The sequence below is a fragment of the Porites lutea genome, chromosome 7 (assembly GCF_958299795.1).
Source record: "Porites lutea chromosome 7, jaPorLute2.1, whole genome shotgun sequence".
Classification (NCBI taxonomy): Eukaryota; Metazoa; Cnidaria; class Anthozoa; order Scleractinia; family Poritidae; genus Porites; species Porites lutea.
In genome coordinates, this window is record NC_133207.1 from 22,973,740 (window position 1) to 22,993,810 (window position 20,071).

General features: G+C 39.3%; 2 protein-coding genes across 2 annotated transcripts; one reads left to right on the forward strand and one right to left on the reverse strand.

Annotated features, from left to right (window-relative positions):
* Positions 1–536: 536 nt before the first annotated feature.
* Positions 537–9,309, reverse strand: LOC140943004 (D-glutamate cyclase, mitochondrial-like). The gene is made up of 5 exons (XM_073392033.1): positions 9,120–9,309; positions 5,267–5,730; positions 3,751–4,455; positions 2,327–2,619; positions 537–1,110 (listed from the first exon to the last, which is right to left on the reverse strand). The coding sequence occupies exons 1-5, from the start codon at positions 9,305–9,307 to the stop codon at positions 955–957; spliced, it is 1,806 nt and encodes a 601-aa protein (XP_073248134.1). The 5' UTR covers positions 9,308–9,309; the 3' UTR covers positions 537–954.
* A 2,272-nt stretch (positions 9,310–11,581) lies between these two features.
* LOC140944634 (uncharacterized) lies at positions 11,582–18,397 on the forward strand. The gene is made up of 5 exons (XM_073393753.1): positions 11,582–11,847; positions 13,779–14,248; positions 15,451–16,119; positions 16,469–16,713; positions 18,353–18,397. The coding sequence occupies exons 1-5, from the start codon at positions 11,582–11,584 to the stop codon at positions 18,395–18,397; spliced, it is 1,695 nt and encodes a 564-aa protein (XP_073249854.1).
* The last annotated feature ends 1,674 nt before the right edge of the window (positions 18,398–20,071 follow it).

A 20,071-nucleotide genomic window follows, 5' to 3' on the forward strand; every position in this document is an offset into this window, starting at 1 on the left:
TGTCGCCGATTTGAAATCTTTTTGAAAAGCCAAAACGTGTCTTGAATACCAAAAATATCAATAATGATGTAGTTTTGTCACTTACAGGTGCAATACTATATTCAGGTATCGAAACTGTTTCTTGTCCTCTGTTGCTATAGATGGCAAGGATGGACATGGATTAAAAGTTGACTAAATTGGGAAATATTTTGTTTTTATGCTATGTCTACAAAAATTACCAAGTTATTATCATGGCTAGTGTTCCTGAAGAAATTTGTTTGAAATATTAATAACTCTGCAACGGAAGCTAAAGGAACTTACTGACTTTAGAACAAAAATTGCCCTCATCAGCCATATCCTCGAGACAAACCTGATTGTTTACAATTTACAAAAGGTTTCCGGAAAATCGGGTTGAAAAGTAAATGGAACACGACCTTTTGGGACGCCCCAGGGAAAAATTTCCGGGAGCAACGGGAAATCTTAAAAAGTATTTCTGTTGTTTCGGACGAAATGTTCCAAACGGAAATTCGTGTTACATTTATTTCTTCAATGGGTCATCTTTGATGCCAGTTTCAGGCTTTCTCGGCCGTTTTTCGGTGAATAGAACTGATTTATGCAAATGTAAACGCGATTTTGGCACGACGCCTGACTCGTCTTCAGACTCCTATTATTGAAACGCAAATATTAACAACAGAAGCGCGAGAGAGCGGCGCGCAGGGACTATCGTGTTTGCTTCTGTCGTTCCCTAAAATACGTTTTGTGCCTATCTCCCGCCACTCTCAACCAAATGACAAGAGACGACTAGGAAGCAGTCATGTGACGCAGAATCTTCGCATTAACAGATTTGCGCAATTTATTCTTTTTCCTACCCCACTGGCCTTCTCTGTTGTTTTCGGACTCAAAAATGGCCTCTATGCATCCGAAAATAAAGAGAAAAACGAGCGATTTACAATGTCTACGAAGAAAAGCGCATCGTTATTTAGGCAACGATGATGATGCAATAGTTAACAAATTTTGTAGCTTGTTCTTGTGATCTGGATCAAAGGGTAGATTATCTACGGACATTTTCTTCCATGGGGAAATACCATCACACACTCCAATCTCGCAAATATATGAGAGAAACTGTTCCTCCTAAAGATAAAAAAGACGCTCGCTGTCAGTTGCATGTCCGCCTTTTAGATGGCAGGGGGTGAGGAGAAGAAATGTTAACATCGGTTTCATGCCACGCGACCTTCGAGATAAAAATTCATTTCCAAATAGATTTTCGGCGACAAGCGAACTGTGCTATCGCATCTGAAAAACGGGCTGCGTTGATCTGAGAAAAATGAAGTGTACGTGTAGCTACAGTGGAACCTCGCAAAAGGGACTGGCAAAAATTGTTGGCTATATCGAGGATTCGTTATATCGGAATTCTTTTTGTGAAAGGTTTGAACCCAGGAGTCTGTTGACTACGATTCTGTCCAAACGCCACTGAATCGTAGTCAACAGTTACTGACACCGTACAAACGATTTATTGACGGAATCAAGCAAAACTAACTACCAGTGAATAACTGCCGGGACAACTGACAATTTGACTAACAATAAACGACTGAAATGACATAACGAGTCTTTATCTTACACACGACCAATAACAACGCGACTTAATTGACCAATCAGGTCAATAACCAAATAACTTCAACTGACGTGATACAGATCACTTTGACTCTGAAGATGACTACCGCACAGGTTGTTGGAACGTTAGTCACCGTCAACAACAACAGCCCTATTCAGGACTAGGTCACCCGGATAATCATACTCATCCTAGTTATGGGGTTCTTTTTAATATATTTTACTACTATTAGAAAATCGGTCGTTATACCGAGGACTTTGTTATATAGAGATTTGTTATCTCTAGGTTCCACTACATAAAAATGTGAACATTCAAATACCGTCACTGGATCGAACTAACACAAATCTGGGACAGTAAAAACGTACAGTAAAGTTGATAGTCACTCAATTATTGCTGTTTGAATTCTTATCAGTTAGTTGAATATTAATTTCCCAATATACCTTTGCATATTTTGCTTCAACCTGTGCCAGGCCCTCAGATAGTGGGGACGTCGCGCAACAAGGTTAAGCAAAAATAAGACGCGCTTGATCTGGGGAAATGGCGGTGCATGACGGGAAGAAATGGAAAGAAATGGCCTCTCTGCCCAACCCCCTCCCCCCCCCCCCCCTCCCCCCAGCGTTTTTCGAATCCGTTTTTGCGATCTCTGCATATCACTAACTTGTACCCTGGTACAGGCTAATATTGCTGATAGTGAGTAAACGTGGCGGCGAATAAGTCGAGAGTAAGGAAACAACGTACCTTTTCCACGGAATTCAGAACATCTTCCAGCGAGACCTCCCTCTCCTTACCCACTCCTCTCCTGGCATACCACGAGTGGACTGGGCACTGACTTAAAACAAACAACGCTGCCGCCAAAGCGGAGCCACCCCAGTTGGACACGCCCGCAGTGATTAAGTGGTCAGTTGTAACATTACTTGCGATTTTGGGGCCGTTTTCAATGTGTTCAATAACGTGTTGGCGCACCTTTCCCATGCCGATCTCATTTCCTCCATCACCGATTCCTATAGTGGCTATTTTCCCTGAATTATAAGCTAAAAGAAAGGGAATGCGGTTAACGCAGATTCTACATGAACAAAATTACTAATTTGAATGGCAGCTTGAAAGCGGTAGATCCGATTCTGCCTTTAAACAGAGGTGTGTCAATAGGAACAAATGAACGTGAACTTATTGAAGCGTCACACTCGTAGCATCATTTGCAACCTCGCTCCGCCGCACGGGCGCAAATGATGCTACTCGGGCCACAAATAAACTATATTATGCCCTCCAAAAGTCATGTGATTGTCCTATTCTCAGCCAGGCCACGGTTGTTTAAAAGTTGGATAGCACAATCCCCTGCTTCAAGCCTCTGTTTCAAAGCGAGGCCAAGTGCAAAGCCATAGTTACGAAAATGATTTTTATTCTCACGCAAATATGACTCGTTTACACAAGAAAGATCTACAATTAGCCTCGTTTTGAAAGTGAAAAGTTTTTCGAACTCGGAAATGGCCTCTTGCATTATCCAGTGGATAGTACTATCCATCTTATAAACAGCTAGCTCAAGAGTAACATTTTTAACCTCGTCAAACCTTGTATCGTTTGCACTATGCATTCCAGAGAAATTTGAAAACAAAGTTTTCGTCCCCAAAGAAGGTTCAAAGGTTTTCGGTGGACACTAACGTTTTCGTATCCTTTTCAATAATTTCACCTTCCAAGCTAAGCAAGATAAATTTTGGTGCCTTGGCCCAATATTATTAAATGGAAGAGCGCAACCACATTACTTGGACCCGCGATGACATTGCGATTCATGCCCATTTGACGTTGGCGTTCTTAAAAAATTCTGTTCACACTATGCCACATACCCAGCGTTTACTGTCTTAACCCTTTAAGTCCCAATAGTGCTCAAAATCAATTTTCTCCTAACGATATCCATAGACTATCATGAGCAAAGTCTATGAGAATTAACAAAATGATCTCATAGAAAACATTTGATCTTTTACCAAATTCTCTCAACTAATTTTTCAAGAAAATGTATGGAGATCAGTTTGGAGAATTTGTATGTGGATATTGGGACTTAAAGGGTTAACTTACTCGATTTAGTAAGAACGGTTGACTAAATCAAATAAAAACAAATGTGTTCTCAAATTATCCAGATTAGTGTGGACGGGGCCTCAGAGGAACAGTACCTTGAATGAATAATTCATCAACTGGACTCTTCCTACAAACATCCGATAAGTCTCTGCCTTTCATTGTCATATAACCTCCTTCAGCTGTCCTAGACGTTGCTTCTATGGCAACCAATGCATCAAACTTGGGATTGATTGGTTTCACACCATCGTGGAAAAGGAACTCCACGGCAGCTGTTTGAACTCCGACTGGATCGTCATTCCGTGGAGGCTTGAATTCCACAACAGAAACTTCTCTCCCCAAAAACTTCGAAACAAGTGTCCGCACCAATTGAATATGGTAAGAGCTTGCAATAAATGTGACTTTCTTGCCGAGAGCTTTGAGAGCTTTGCCGATTGCGATGGCGCCTGGTGGACCATCAGTTTCGTCCAAAAAGTTCTCTCCAGTAACACAAGGGAAACCAAAATGAACAGCTACCGAAGACGAATGAGATAACGCAAGTGCCGCTTTCACCAGCTCTCCAGGAATATGCAAATTTGCGATACCCCGACTTCCGACGTCTTCTTGAATGGCGGCCTCTAATCCACTGATTCTTGATTCAGAGTTTTCAGATAATAGAGAAGCGACAAAGGGGTCTTCCTTTAGAGTCACTACTTTTAGCTTAATATTCGCACCAATAGGTGGGTGTTTCTGAAGGAATTCCTCTGTGGGTGTATCACACACAAAAATGCAGTCCATGTCGTTTTTGAAGGCGATTGGTAAACCTGTAATTGGCGAGAAATAGGGGCAGTAACAAAGTCATCACCCATTTGGATAGGGTTATTAGCATTCAATTTTCAATTTTGAGACATTTTCTATGGTATTAGTTAAAGTTTTACCTATTTCTTAAATCCCCTCTCAGAGTGATTACATTAGGGACCTTAAGATCCGAGGACGGCGACGGCAGCGAAAACGTCGCTGAAAAAGTGAATTCGCGTTCTTTCAATCTTCATCACGATTACTCCGAGTCACTAACTTTGTTAAATGTAGGTGAACCCCCCTAAAATTGAATTCCTAAGAACCATATCCAATTTCAGAAATGGAGAAGAAATTTTGTCGTCGCTTGAGTACTTTCTCTGTGAAACGTGACATTAGGCACTTTCACGTCGTAGTCGTGCAGTGAAGGCAAAGAAATGTACAAAATAGCGTGATGCACGTGCAAAATTGTTGTTTTAGATATTAAACCTACTGCTTTTTTGACGTCCTCGTTGCCGTCGCCGTCGTCGGATCTTAAGGTCCCTATTTAGACCTACAACAGAAAAGAGCGAGGTCTGGGTGTGATATACACTCGCGCGGGGAATTTGATGGCGAAAATGGGCGACTTTTCTTATAATTGAGTATTAATTATATATTTTTTTTGATAACAAAGGTCTCTTTTTGACCGGTTAGAAAGAGGAATGGAATATATATTCCTTTTTTCTTTGACAATTTATGGTCACTGAATTTCGTTGAATGGTAGAGGGTTGCTGAAGACATAAAATGAGGGAGGGAAAACAAACCGAGCAAAAAACAGCAAGCAAAAAAATGCTACAATACCAGCAGATCTGACGGCCAAATGAGCTGTGACACAAGAGGCCCAGAACACTGGAACACTGTCATCCAACACTGGTGGATCTCCAAAGTCTGGCTGATTAATGTCATTGATGCCAATCACAGACGGGTTACCAATATGAACTGGCAAGGCAGTAACAACTCCTAATAAACGTGAAGTTGAGTCTATTGCCTTTTCTAGAAGGTTTCTTGGTACTGGATGCAAAGCAACTACCACTGGTGAAGAAAATGGTCCAGCATCTTCACATGGAATGTTTGTTTTATACAGAGAGGTAGATTTATTTACATTTTGTCTGCCTTGAGTGAGAATTCCAGCATCCATGAGCAACTTCTCAATGCAATGACTAACAGAGCCAATATAAAATGTCACCATGTTGTCCCCTTGAAACTGTTCAAGTCTTTTAACTTCCTGACCACACTTTAGGACATGGTAGGAACCCAAGACTGTCCTGCAAAGCCATAAAGACAAAGTTTAGAAGAGTAGAGTCTAAAAGCAAACCTTGCTAATGTGGACAATTCATTTCCAACTGTGTGCTGTAATAAAACCTTTCCTTTTTGAAGGTAAAAAAACCTTCAGTTGACAGCAAGTCGATGTTCCCAAAGCTATGTAGTACACTGGAGAGAAAGAATTATAGAAGTCAACTTCAGACTATTTTGGCATCACAGCATTCAGAGAATGATTTTGATTGAGTAATATACAGATGAGCGATTTTTGAGTGTTTCTGTGAATTTGTCCTGCAGAATGAGGGCTTCATGAAGGCTACAAATTTTTAGTTTGACAATGCTTATGTCCTATTTTATTTCTTTAGTATTTTGTTGGAATAAAATACTGATGTATTTTTGACTCCCAAAAACACGATTTGCTTAATTCACCTTGACAGCTCTTGGGAACATAAAACCTTTAACTCCCAGGGCTGAAATAAGCAATCATTTGGCATCAGTTGAAATACAAGGATTATCCACACCCAGTAAACAAGACTACAAACACTTCTTGCTCTTTGTTGAAAAATACAAAGTTGGCCCATTCTTGAACAGCTTTGTTTTTAAGTACAGTCGAACCCGCATTACAGACACCCACTTAATATGGACACCCTGTTCTTATGGACGGTTTTCCTTGTCCCCAGGGAGAGCCCATACATTTTCTCTAAATTTAACCCACTTAATACAGACACCCATTAATGCAGACAAGGACACTTGTTTCTTGTCCAATCAATAGATTCTTATAGAAAGTCAACCTTGCTAATGCAAACACTTCATCATCATCTGTGTGTTGTAAAGGTTTTGAAGGTAAAAAAAACTTCAGTTGACAGCATGTCCATGAGCCCTACAGTACACTGGATAAGATGATTTGTTCAGGAATCTAAGTCTTATAATAAGTCTTATTTTCGCATCAAATAAATTAAGTGGAGAATAGCTTTGATTTAGCCATATAAAAATGAGTGATTTTTGAGTGTTTCCATGGATTGAAATGATGGCTTTGTTAAGGTGAAGATTTTTTCTTGACAATGCTTGTCCTCTTATTTTTTTAGCATAATTTGTTCTAATAAATAGAGAATAATACATGGTCGCGCGGAGATATGGAATTTATCTTCGGGTGTTCACATAGATATCGAACGAGTGAGCGCAGCGAACGAGTGAGATATCGAATGTGAACACGAGAAGATAAATTCCATATCTCCAAGCGTCCATGTATTATTCTGTTTATTATATAAACATACTGATGACGGCGTTTTTGATGATTTTCCGAAGATTTCCGACCACCTTCCGAAGATTTCCGAAGATTTTTCAAATTGTCCCGAAGACCAGACGAACGTTCCCGAACATTTTCCGAGAATTTCCAAAAATTTCCGAAGATGTCCAAAGATTTCCTAAGATGTCCGAAGATTTCCGAAGATTGCTGAGCACTTTCGAGGAAGACCTGAAGATGTTTCGATGATACACCAACGAATTTAAGTACAATTTAAGAGACAAACCTAATGTCAGTGAAATTATCGATATCTTCACATGTAAAAATATCGTATTTTTACGTGTGTTCAGATACCACATTTCTCGGTGGTAGAAATCCTTGTAAAACACTGCAGTTTATATAATAAAAGGTTTTTAATAACATGACTAGCTTAATATGGACACCCCGATAATACGGACACATTCTATGGCCCCTTTAGTGTCCGTATCAACAGGGTTTGACTGTGTCTACAAAAATTTACAAAAATATTAAGTAAGTTTGTACTACTACTGTAAATTATGCTTGCTTGAAGTTACAACTACCCACCCAGGGGTATAGCTTGAACTTTTCTAGCAGTACAAGCAGTTTTCCAAATCCACACTACCCCGTCTTCCAAATCACAGGTGGCTTGATCAAATTTCCATTTTTATCCAATCAGTATGGTAAGATAATCATCTCTGTTGGTCTTGGTTCACGGCTTGACAATACAAAAGCAAAAGTGAAAGCCCTTTGGCATCTGAGGCAATTTACTGAAAGATGATTAGCCTTTTGGGCCCAAGAGTGACCAACACCAATTTTCTCCAAACGAGAAAAAAGGTTATAAGAATAGCCTGCATACCAAGCGTTTCCAATCAAGTTATTGCATGAGAGCTGGCCACAACAGCAAAAAAAATTGGAAGAGGAAGGAGAGAAGATAAGAGGAAACGCTTGCCCGCGAACCCCACGATTCTGGAAAATGCCGCTTGATATTTCATGGTTTCGTTCATTTGTAAATTGACAGCTCATCAACATAACAGCCAGTATAACATGATGGAAGAGAAAACAGAATTATAAAAGATAACCAGATTTCAAAAATTTACTTTGTTTCCTTTAAAACAATGTGCTCCATGTGATTGCAGAAAACTATAATAATGATACAAGAAGGATGAAACTTCAAGTGATTGCTGCAGAATTTCTCGTTGTTTTTGATTGTCAAGTTACATTTGGAAAGTTATGGGGCTTTATCTCTGATTTCTCTAGGATAAGTCAGTCCGTCGCTATGGGTTTTGCAGAGAGCGGCTGCTATCTGGCCCATGTAGAAAAGTTCTGTACAACACATACCATTATAAAATTTGCAATAATCAAAGAATCTTTAATTTCAAAGAGTTGACAAATCGGCTTCTCCATGGCAACTTTAGCTGGTTTGGCACCAATCAGCTGTGTTTATTTGGGCGAGCACAGTTTTTCAAAAATCATGGGGTTTGCAGGCAAGCGTTTCCTTCTCTCCACTCCCCCTCCTCCCTTTCTCTATGAGCTCGCGCAGACATGCTTGCTACGCAGGCTATTATTAGAATGAATAAAATGATCATCAAAGAGAAAATACTTTGATCTTTTATCAAATTCATTATTGGCCACATTTATACTACTTAGACGTCTAATATAAATACAGGAAATAAGGCAGACGCATTAAACCTCAGATGAATAAAACGTCTGAAGTTAAGTGCGTCTGAGCAATGCACTTAACAGATGAATTAGTCATCTCAGACATTTAAGACATCTAGTATAAAAACAGGACGCACTTAAGGAGACTCACTTAAGTCATACGTTAAATGCATCTGGATGTCTAAGAGATCTTAATTCTATTATAAATACCGCCATTATTGTTAAAATGAAAACATATGCCCAGGCTTGTTTACAGTAAGCCCGGGGGATCAAATTTAGGTCTCTGGGAAACTGCCCACCTACCACTTCCCTAACTCATTGATCCAGCCCAGGATTACTGCTAATAACACTTTTCGAACAATTCGGCCAAGGGTACTTCCTACAAGGTTATGCAGAACAGTGAAAACTTAAAGATAGGCCACTGATTACCTTATAAAACTCTATGATCGGCTAGCGTTCAGTGATGCATACCTGACATCTAAATCTCCAAGGTTCCCAGCCGTTGTATCCCCTGTTGTACTGCGGAAAAGTAAAGGACTTATCCCTTTGTTTAAATCACAGAATCTCTCCAGTTGATCGCCATTACTGGATGGAACAACTACCACGCTGAAGTAAGACTCTGTTGCAAATTCCCTCCGCTGTGCGTACAACGCTGCCATGTCGAATCTCCAGTACTGTAGCAGCTATCCTAAGGTCTACTGTGATTGGCTCACAGAGTGTGAAGGGTTGCGAGGGTTTCAAACCAATGATATTGTTCATATGGTGTCACGTTCATTCCGCCTCGTTCATAATTTTCGCGCGTGTGGAGGGAGTGCTGGTTTCAAGCGTTGCAAGGGTTTCAAGCGTTGCGAGGGTTTCAAGCATTGCGAGGGTTGCAAGGGTTTCAAGCGTTGCGAGGGTTGCAAGGGTTTCAAGCGTTGCGAGGATTTCAAGCGTTGCAAGGGTTTCAAGCGTTGCGAGGGTTTCAAGCGTCGCGAGGGTTGCGAGGGTTGCAAGGGTTGCAAGGGTTTCAAGCATTGCGAGGGTTTCAGCTTGTGGATCATCAAACTGCTTGAGAACTCTGAGAGACTAATGCCTCTTATTTCCCTTTTTAATTATGTATAGTCTAAATGATGGGTTAGTGATGGGTCCAATTCAGATCACTGCTAACATAAACTCCAAGCAGCTTTATAAACTGTGACCCTTTCGATTCTGTTGCCATCAATGTATTCATGCCGATACCCTAAAAGTAACTTCGGGAGCTCTCATTGAAGTCACGCTATTGTTCTGAACTTCTGATACAATACAACAGACAGAAAACCACTCGAGTGTTGGCATTATTGGCCACTTGTCTGAGTGGCAGTTTCACTGATTATCAAACCGATGCATTAGTTAACAACGATAATTCCGAGTGACGAAAGTTTATAATCTCGTCACGCGGGAATCTATTATAGAGAGATCTAGAAGTTCAAGTTCAAGTTTATTTAAAAACCCTTCTGATACAAACCATAATTAATCCTTGCCCGCAAAGTAGCCTATAGCTAATCGAGGCGGGAAGGAAAAGTAAAAAAGTTACAATAACAGGGTTTAAACATAACAATAAAATTACACAGATACACGAACATCGACATATTGAATCCACTAAACAGTAAATACATACACCTGTATACTTAAAAATAGGTAAATGAAACAAGGTATGAGTGAAATTCATATTTATACTAAATATGTCAATTAAAGTACGCACGCCAACATAAGTATCAAAATATCCAGTAGCCTACTGTTTAGGGTATTCTTAAATTTATATTTAGGTAGAGCACGATCACTGTCGGGAATACTATTCGATATTTTTACACCAATTCTTGAAAAGGAGTTCTTCATATGGTCAGTTCTCGAGTGCTTAGTATAGAAATTGCCAGCCGCAGAAAATCGTGTATTATGATGATGTACTTTTGAAGAATTATAGGTAAATAAGCTGGAAACGTTTGGAGGTGTTACATTATTGGATACATCGTGCATAATAAGGCAGATTGTTTTAAAATAAAGAAAATTAAGACGACGAACATAAGACAATTACAATACAGTACAATACAGTTACCCTGAATTTCATCCGATTACTTCGAGTCGTTTTTCTCCTCTCAGGAACGTTGTTAATGAGGGAGTAATAACGACTCGAAGCATAGTTATTAGAGGAGACTGGTTATGAAAAGCAGCAAACATCAATGATAAAAACAACAGTACTGCAGTTTATGTTGGAAGCACCCTGAAAGTGCACAATCCTTTGTTTTCTGTTGGCAAATTGTTACGGAATAAATTAATGCAACGTTTTTATTGGTCAATACAATCAAAATGATAGGAATTCTTTTGAACGTTGTGCACTTTCAGGTCCACAAAAACATATAACAAAGGAGTCTGACGGGTTTCATAACCATTCCACTCAATTAACTATGCTCGAAGTAATCGGATGAAATTCAAGCTACAGTACAGTGTGTAGATGTTCATAATGTACAGACTGGAGGTACAATTATTTTTATCATTATAATTGTTATTATTATTGTTGTTGTTGTTGTTGTGGCCATTGAGAACCTGTGATTATCCCTGATTGGAAGGCTACAATAGGCCATTTTACAGTTGTGCATGGAAGCGAGGCTGAGGGTGAGCTTGTTTTGATACAAACCTTCCTGCTTTATTATCTCAATCAAGTTATTCTTATGCTAACTAGTATTTTTCAAGAACAATTTCCATAACAAAGCTGAGAGGGTTTGTATCAAAACAAGGTCACCCTTAGCCTCGCTTCCATCCATAACTGTAAAATGGCCTATTGTAGATTGTCTGTCTCGGCCGGCGGGGGCCTTGGCGCAAGGGAAGGCCCCGCCCAGCCCATGAACTTCGCCCAAGTTTCAGCCCCTTTTAATTTTTCAGCTCCCTGATCCTCCCCTCACTTAAACACTTTAAGCATGTCTTCCCAACAAAGTGATTTGGTCAGTCTTTGGAAACCGTCAATAGCAAGACACGAGTTTCGAACGAATCCTGCTTTAAAGGGAGTAACGACCGCAGGATTTTCCATGGGATATCTTCAGACGACTGTGGTCATTTTACCATCTGCATTAGCAAATGATTTTGAGCAGTTTTGTGAGTTCAATAGCGTAGCTTGCCCTTTACTTCATAGAAGTGAACGTGGTGAGGTCTCGGCTGGACCCCTGGCTCCTTCCTCTGATATAAGGTACAAAACAAAATGGAATTTATAAAGTTTAACTCAAGCTTATATAAATTGCAACAGCATCAAGAACTTCAAAAACGATATTGGTTAATGCACAAAAGGCGAATTGTTGTTTTAAGTTTATCCATACATGCAAATTGAGCGAGTTGGAGTGATGGAAGATCCATTGTTCTTTTATTTCATTTTCACAAAAGAACAAAAGGCCCCGAGTCAGTGTTTTAATACATAATACACTCGGCGGAATGCAATGAAGTTTTAATACCGTCAAACTCAGAAAACCGTCACCACATAAGTTAGTATATGTAGTCGGATTACATGCTGTCAAATTTGGAAATAATTGGATGAAAGAAATTCCAAGGACAGCCAAAACTGGATGAGCCCGTAAGCCGAGTCCAATTTCGCTGTTAGATAAATTTTTTTACCCAATTATTTTCAAATTTGACAAGGACGTAGTCCTCGTACTTATTAATTATATATTTAGCTGGTTGGCTGATCCACTTGTTAGCGCGTCACAGAATAATATTACACAATCGAACCGTTTACAAGTTAAAACAAATATACTGCAAGATTTTAAAAAAAGGTTCATTCTTATAGCGCCAACTAACCCTTTACGATCCTTTACTTGATGCGCAAACCTAGTACTTAAGGCGCTGCAGGTAAAAAGGCCACGGGAAACCGCCATTTCGAGTACAACTGAAGACAAAAACAATGCAGATACTTACTTCAAACACCAAAACTATTAAAAATAAAGATTTCAGTCATTACCTCAGACTATTTCAGCAGACTTCGTCCGCAACTGAACATAATTATGCACTTAAATGTTTGGTTTGAATGCGAACATCTGAACACAATTTATATCACAGTATTTTCTTGTTCTTGTCCAAAGTTTCAGTACTTGCACATTTTCCAGAGCCGTTGCTGCGAATGCGGGATATTCTCTTACGCAAACTTTCACCCGTTTGGTCATACATTTTCCTTCCAAAACAAAACGGTAGCATTTGCGTTCAGTAACTAAAAAGCAGAGAGCGTTTGCCGACGAATTTTGGCGCGTGTTACAGAGATGATTGGCTACCGTGAGGCACGAAAGTTTTGCAGGAGCTTATTTTTGTGGATTAGAGATTTTTTGTGTTTTGCGGTAACTAATTTTTGTGCAATTAGGAATGACTGGTTTTTCTTGATGGGAATTATTTTTTGCGATTTACAGAAAGTACCCAGTTACTAGCATATAAGGCAGTTAATACTTTTTTATGGTTTTTATTGAGTACGTGCAATAGAAATACATGTTTTTGAACACTACCCAACAGTTTCCGAAGGATCTCCTTCCCACCACAAAAACTTTCTAAGCGGGTACGGATTAGTACGTTGAGCATGCCAAGAGAGAATGAGCTAGGTGCATACCTATACTATGTAACACTGCACAAAAAATTGGATTTACACAAATTTACTCCAGGTAAATATGGTGCAGAAAAGTGCAAACTAGGGGGAAATTAAAAGCAAAGATGGTAAATACTGCATTTGCTTGCCAGTTTACATGGGGGTGTAAATTTTAGGGCAAATGCTGTATTTACCATCTTTGCCCTTTATTTAACCTTAGTTTGCACTGAGTAAATTTGGTGTAAAACCAATTTCTCAGTTATATTATAATTAGCCTTGACCTGATTAGTCCCAGGATACCTTGAAAACACTTGACAATATACCAACCCCTTAAATCTAACCGAATTCTATTTAAGCGGTAATTTTCAGTTGTATTCGTTTAACCTTGATAATTGCTACAACCTCTTAACATTTTCCTTTGTCGGCTTGAAAGTAATTTGTTTAACTGCCTTTCAGTGCACCAAAAAAATAGAGCGTTTTGGGCCAAGAACCATTTTAAAAATTCCATCGGAATGTATTCAACTCTTGTCCCATTTTGATTACAACTGTGTTTGTTTTAGGACTGATATCCCAAAATACTGTGTGAATGAATTCGGAGTAATTACTGAAACACCTGGAGATCTCACATCACACACTTGGAATGACTTAGTGTCTTTCTATGTGGGCTGCAGTTTTGGTTTTGAGGGTAAGCTAGTACAAGCTGGAATTCCCCTGAAGAATATAACCGAAAAGCACGGTGATGGTGCCTCCATGTTTGAGACCAACCTTCACTGCATATCTGTTGGACCATTTGCCTCTCCTTTAATTGTTTCCATGCGTGCAATTCCCAAAGATCTGGTGGAAAAAACTCTTATCATCACTGCTGCCTTTGAAGGCTTGCATGGAGCACCAATACACATTGGAGATCCAGCGGTCATTGGAATAGATGATCTTTACAACACAGAGTTTGGTGAACCTTCAGACATTGGAGATCTTATACCCATGTTTTGGGCCTGTGGCAGATCAGGGTCCATAGCATTAAGAGCAGCAAGTATGTTTTTAATGTAACAAACTTAACACACTACAAAGTTGGTGTTGGTATTTGCCAAGTAGCTCTTAATGACCATTTCAGTCGTAGTGCATCTCCAGCGTAGTTCGTCATTCTGGATTGAGTTGCAATTCGGAAATATTGATTTTAGAGGAGGGGGTAAAGCGGAGTACCCGGAGAAAAAGCCTTTGAAGCTGACCATTGGCAAGAATCAACGACAAACTCGACCCCAATGGGCGAATCTTTGCTGAAGTCATTGTTTACATTTTTCCTCAAAAGCATACGACTTAACTCATAGAAGCCGTGCAGGCCCTATATATGAATTCAATGCAAAAGTTGAAAGAGCTGATTAAGATGAGCAATTTGTGCAATTTTCAGCTCTTTGCAAGCAATATTGAAGGAAATATCTGCCATCAAAAACTGCGAAATTGCTGTGAGGCAAAAAAGTTTTTGGGCCAGTGCATTATCTGTAAAATTTCGAGTTTTCAGAACAGAATTTCTCCGAAACCATCAGGTGTATTGGGGTCAAAAATTCAGAGATAACTGAAACTGTTATGCCCTTTCAATACATAGAGTTTTTATTTTATTAGCGTCATCAGATAGTGATAAGCATATGTTAATGAGGCAAAAAGTGTAAGCAAAGATTCACCTATAGGGCATCGCCTTCGGGATTCAAACCCGGGCCACACTGGCCAGAGTTGAGTACTCTTACCACTGCGCTGGCACTTTTGTTCCCCAGTTATCCTTCTAATACTTTCTGTCAAGTTTTAATTATAACGGTAAAACTAAGTGAAGTTGCAAAAAGGCTCATCAAATTATTATATCAGGAACCCGGTAGCAAAAAAGGTTGAAGAGATAAAGGTTGAAAGTATTGTGAGCTGCGAAGACATGTATATGAGGATATAAGTGAAGTTACGTCTTTTTGGTGTACTAAGAGAAATATATATATAGTTTACACTGTGTGAATAATAATGATAATCGCAATAATAATGATGATGATGATAAATCATCTGCATTAATAAGTATTTTAGCGCCATGTATTTTCATACCCTAAAATGACTCAAGATGCTAATATATAAATTGTATTTCAATTAGTCTTTTTGTAGCCATGCCATGCATGACATTCTTAAGTTTGTTGCTGACTAACTAAATTGGTAGCGCACCTAACTTTTGATAAAAATTTTTCTCCTTTTTTTTAAAAACAGAACTCCCACTTTGCTTCTGCCATTTTCCTGGTTCAGTGTTCATCTGCGATACGACCGTGGATGAATATTTCAAAATCCATAAACCAGAACATGGTGATGAACAACCACAGCTCGTCACTTTGACAGATCAACCCTACCTTGCTTCTGTCTGTTCAGTCAGTGTGGCAACAAAAGTAGAAAAGCTGGCTGAAATCTCTGCAGCCAGCAACAGTGTCGATGGAAAGGTAGATCCACAGTCCACAACGGATTTCCTGAAGATATCACTGAGACTGTCCCATGCTCCAACTGTTGTTATCGGCTTTTTAAATGAAAAAGAGAGCTTTTCATTCGAGACAAGTACATCAGAATGCATCCAGGCAATGATCGCTCTTATCAAAGCTCTTGAAGTATTGAATAAGAAAATAACTATTGTTACTGAACAGAACGCAAAGCTTTTTCGAGAAATTATAGTAGACAACGTTGCCCAAGGTCATTTAATCTCGAAGGATGGTGTTCGTGTTGTTGAATGTGCTCACGACGAGAAGATGAATGCTTTGCTAGACAAGCTGTATCAAGGTAAAATCAGTCCGAGGCTTGATACGATGATAGGCTTGGAGGCTGAAACATCACTTCAACCTGAGACGAAGAGTGACATCAAAAGTGGTTTGGTGGACACGTTATTTGAAGAAGGTTTGTTGGAAGGGTTTTTAGTTTGCAAAAACACGATAATTGTGGGTTCACATGGGAGAAAATAAATGAATTCTTTTCAGTAATCAAAGTATTTAGACTGTTCAACTATTATATAAGTTAGCTTCAAAAAGGTGAATATGTGTTTTATTGCTGTCTAAGGGACACGGCACAAATTTTTGTCAAGTTCCACTAAATCAAATAAATTAATAAACTGATTTTGGAGCGATCATGGCAAGGACAATTGTAACCAGCAGCTGGATGGTACCTCCATTTTACTAGACTCATTCCTAACATTCCTGTGACGACGTTCTATGTACGTGGTTTAGTAGCCTGTATTCTCTGTTTACAGCTGAGAAACGCAATGGAATTGTGTCCATTAAGATCATTGCTGACAAAACTAAGACCACAGCAGATGAAGCTGAGTCAATGGACAGCCACACATTGATCACCAGCTCATTGAAGGTTGCTGGATGTGGCCTTGCTGCAGCGCTCTGTGTTCTTAACATGTGTCCCATTCATTCCCGCTATATGAGGCGTGGTATAGGGAAGAGACCAATCTTTCAAGCTCATCAGTTTATCCTGAACACATTAGAGGTGAGTGTTGTTTTATGAGCCTAGTCGTCCATGAGGGTTTCTTTCTATTCTTGTTTCTGTTGTAAAGTAAGATCTGAAGAAAAATTCCTGTACCAGACATTTATGGTGAAATTGCTAGCAAGGGTTTCAATGCTTTTTTTCTTTTGAAGAAGTGGGAAAATAACCAATCACAAAGCATGGGAACAGTTGTTGTCATTGGATTATTCTTGCGCTAGTGCTTCGGACACCGACAATCTAGTTTTCAATGGATCGTAAGTGACGAAATTGTAACACAGGCAGACCACTCTCGTTACGCGCGGCCTTTTTTGTTGTTATAAGGGACCTTAAGCAATGACGGCGACTTAAGGTGGCAAAAACGTCTTTTAAATATGTGAATTGGTGTTCTTTCAAAATTCATTGCTCTTCTTTCATGGCGCTTAATTTGTCAAGTGTTGGTGAGTTTTTCTGGAGTTGAATTCCAAAAGGGTTTTAGGGCGCTTTCCATTTTTCAGAACTGGCAGGCCAGACCATTCCCGTCATAACGAAAATTTCACTTTTATCCCGAAGGAGATGGTTTTTCAGAAAAAAAAAACTCTTGGAGAAAGCCGATTTCGGTTGCTAACTGACTGGTCAGGCAATGGTTCAACCGGCCAGTTTTGACAAATGGAAAGCGTCTTCAACAAAAAGTGAAATTAGGCAGTTTCATGTCTTGGTCGTCAAATAAATTAGTGTACTAAAAATGGTAATGCACGTGCGAAGTTGTTGTTTTACTAATGTCATCCTAATGATTTTTTTTTGTGCCGTTCTCGTTGCCGTCGCCGTCCTCATCGCTTAAGCTCCCTGCAGACCCTTCCATGATTTTTCAATTTTTTTAACATGGACTATTTAGAGAAAAGCCGCCGGCACCAATGGAAAGAGCGTCTTAAACTAAAAGTAGTAAAATTGCTTGAAATTTGAAAGTGACACGTGTTAAGAGGGCAGGTTTGTGCCCCCACCATGCAAACGTCTGTAAACTTTCGCGACTTTGAGGAGCTATTAATATCTTTTTCAACAAATCACTCTCAAACTTCACAATTTTCCTAATTACAAGGCGCTCTTTCCAGTGGATTTATCCTAACTTGTCCATATCAAAAGTTGAAAAAACGGTGGAAAGGTCTATTGAAAATGAGTGCATCGAACCTTATGTATAGCAGAAATACAGTTCCAGATTCCTCCATCATACAGTTTTGAGTGCAGATTTTTTTTAAAAAAGTTCAAGAGTCAAGTTTCATGTTTTAGCCGGTGGTGAAATGATTATGTCTCTGCAAAAACACGCTTTATTACATCCGTTCGTAATCGGGACGCCGGGCGAAAAATAGAACCGTTTCCCGTAAAACAAAAGAAACATTTTGGTTCCATGCTTTAAGCTGGAATAGCTAAGGATATTCAAGTCAACCTAAAACATCTCTCTCATTTCTCTCAACACTAAAGAGATGTTTTCGGAACGTGCCGGTGGTGTGGAGTGCCACAGGGCTCAGCATAGGGTCCTTTATTGTTTTTAAGATTTTTTATATGTAAAATGATCTTCATGAATGTCCCAGGGGCGTGCTTGATTTTCGACTCTTTGTAGTTGCCACCAACATTCGTAAACAATATTAATATACATTTTTTGTTATTTCAGGGTGAATTGAGAAGACAGATTTTCCAAGTAACTGGAGAAAATTAAAAACTATTTTTAAAATTTGTTAGCTGTGTGTAGAATAGGTGCAGCCCTGTCCAAGCAGACTCAACATTGTTGGCAAACAACTCCATACATTGTTGGATTTTACATGTTGCGTCCGTTCGCACACCCTGTTGCATGTTGTTGAGTGCTGATACTGAGGAGTTGTTGCCCAAAATTTGAAACTGGTCAAAATTTTGAGCCAACAACTCCCAACATTTCTTTTGATCTGCGATCGCTGAGGTGTAGCGCAACAATGTTTTCTCTGTTTGCACAGGTCTTCCAACACGGTTGGGGCCACGCACGCGCATTACGGACATAACGTATGGTCTCCTTAGTGTTTACAAAGTCTTTAATGGGTTGTATCCTTTCCAAGATGTACGGAAGGTACTAACATCGTTGGATGTTGTCGCATGCGTTTGCACGCCACTGCACGAACGCAACAAGTCCGAATAATATTGGCTTAGCAATGTTCGGAGTTTTTGCATCTGTTTTCACGTGTTTGCCGGTAGTGGGGTCAGAAAAGAAGATAAATTTCTGAATACTAGAAAAGTTTTTTAAGTTTGCTTATTGACAGTTGTTCTGGTATTTTGGTCAGCTGCTATGAAATTGACGCCATTAACAAAAGTTTTTTTTCTTATTACCCGGTTTTGTAATTTTCTGAAACACAGTTTTTAACGGTCATTTTTAACAATTTTTATAAACAGAAATGGAAAGACGGGGACGGGAATGGGGACGGGGACACAGAAATATGTAGGCTGAACTTTCAAAACGTGCAACACTGCATGCACGCTTTCCTGTTTAATTACCGTAATTACTTAATTAAACACCGCTTCCACAGATACTAGATGGAAACATAATTACCAACAAACGTCACAATTTTAAGTGTATTAAAACATGTGTCCGTTTTACATAATTTTTGTCAGTCATTAATTAAAAGTGTCTCCTAGCCCTAATCTCTTGAAATGCTCTATTACATCCAGGGGAATCTGTGGTTTGATAATTTATCGATGGAGCAGTGACCTGTACTCTTGACCTGTGGAATGTGACTTGTACTTTAGACCCGGCCTATGTAAAACCGGGTACTGGGGGTGATCAAACGGTCAGACACACCCATACCAGGGTACATCCATTCACGATATGTTCACGTATGCTCGTATATTGTCAACCAATATAGGTCAGTCTAAGGAAATCTCTATCTAAGGTTTTATTTCTCTTGATACTTGTCTGCGCAAGAACTGAATGTAATTAAAACGAACCGTTTTTGTTATTATGTAGAAAATAAAGACTTTGAGAGAGAAACTTGTGTGTAATAGTTCCCATATTTCGCAATTTCGTGTTAATGGATCAGTTGTTACTTGTGAATGTGTTTTCTCAGTTGTGCTATGTATTCTAGAGAGAGACAGTTGATAAACTCGAGGCTGATAACTAGAGACTTGAGGAAAAACTAGAGGTGAGTTATGAATTGCAATAACGAAGAAATTCTTATTGTTGTAAAACGTGTTTATAAATTGTGTTTTGTTTGTTTAAATTGACGTAAGTGTCATTGTCTGAGAAAGTGTTCAAGGGCCCAAAAGTTGTTGTCAACCGATTTGGCTGAAACTTGACACGGAATTTGGGTGTAATGAGATATTTTAAAAGCCACTTTGGCTCAGTTCTCTGACTTTTAGTTTTGGAGTT

Bases quoted from the DNA above. Each gene is read 5' to 3' on its own strand.
- LOC140943004 (XM_073392033.1), bottom strand. From the start codon at position 9,307: ATGGCAGCGTTGTACGCACAGCGGAGGGAATTTGCAACAGAGTCTTAC. The intron at 5,731-9,119 runs GTATGCATCACT...ATGGCTTTGCAG, and splicing joins CTTGGAGATTTAGATGTCAG to GACAGTCTTGGGTTCCTACC. The intron at 1,111-2,326 runs GTACGTTGTTTC...TTTTATCTTTAG, and splicing joins TTCTGAATTCCGTGGAAAAG to GAGGAACAGTTTCTCTCATA.
- LOC140944634 (XM_073393753.1), top strand. From the start codon at position 11,582: ATGTCTTCCCAACAAAGTGATTTGGTCAGTCTTTGGAAACCGTCAATA. The intron at 16,120-16,468 runs GTTTGTTGGAAG...CTCTGTTTACAG, and splicing joins GGACACGTTATTTGAAGAAG to CTGAGAAACGCAATGGAATT. The intron at 16,714-18,352 runs GTGAGTGTTGTT...TTGTTATTTCAG, and splicing joins TTATCCTGAACACATTAGAG to GGTGAATTGAGAAGACAGAT.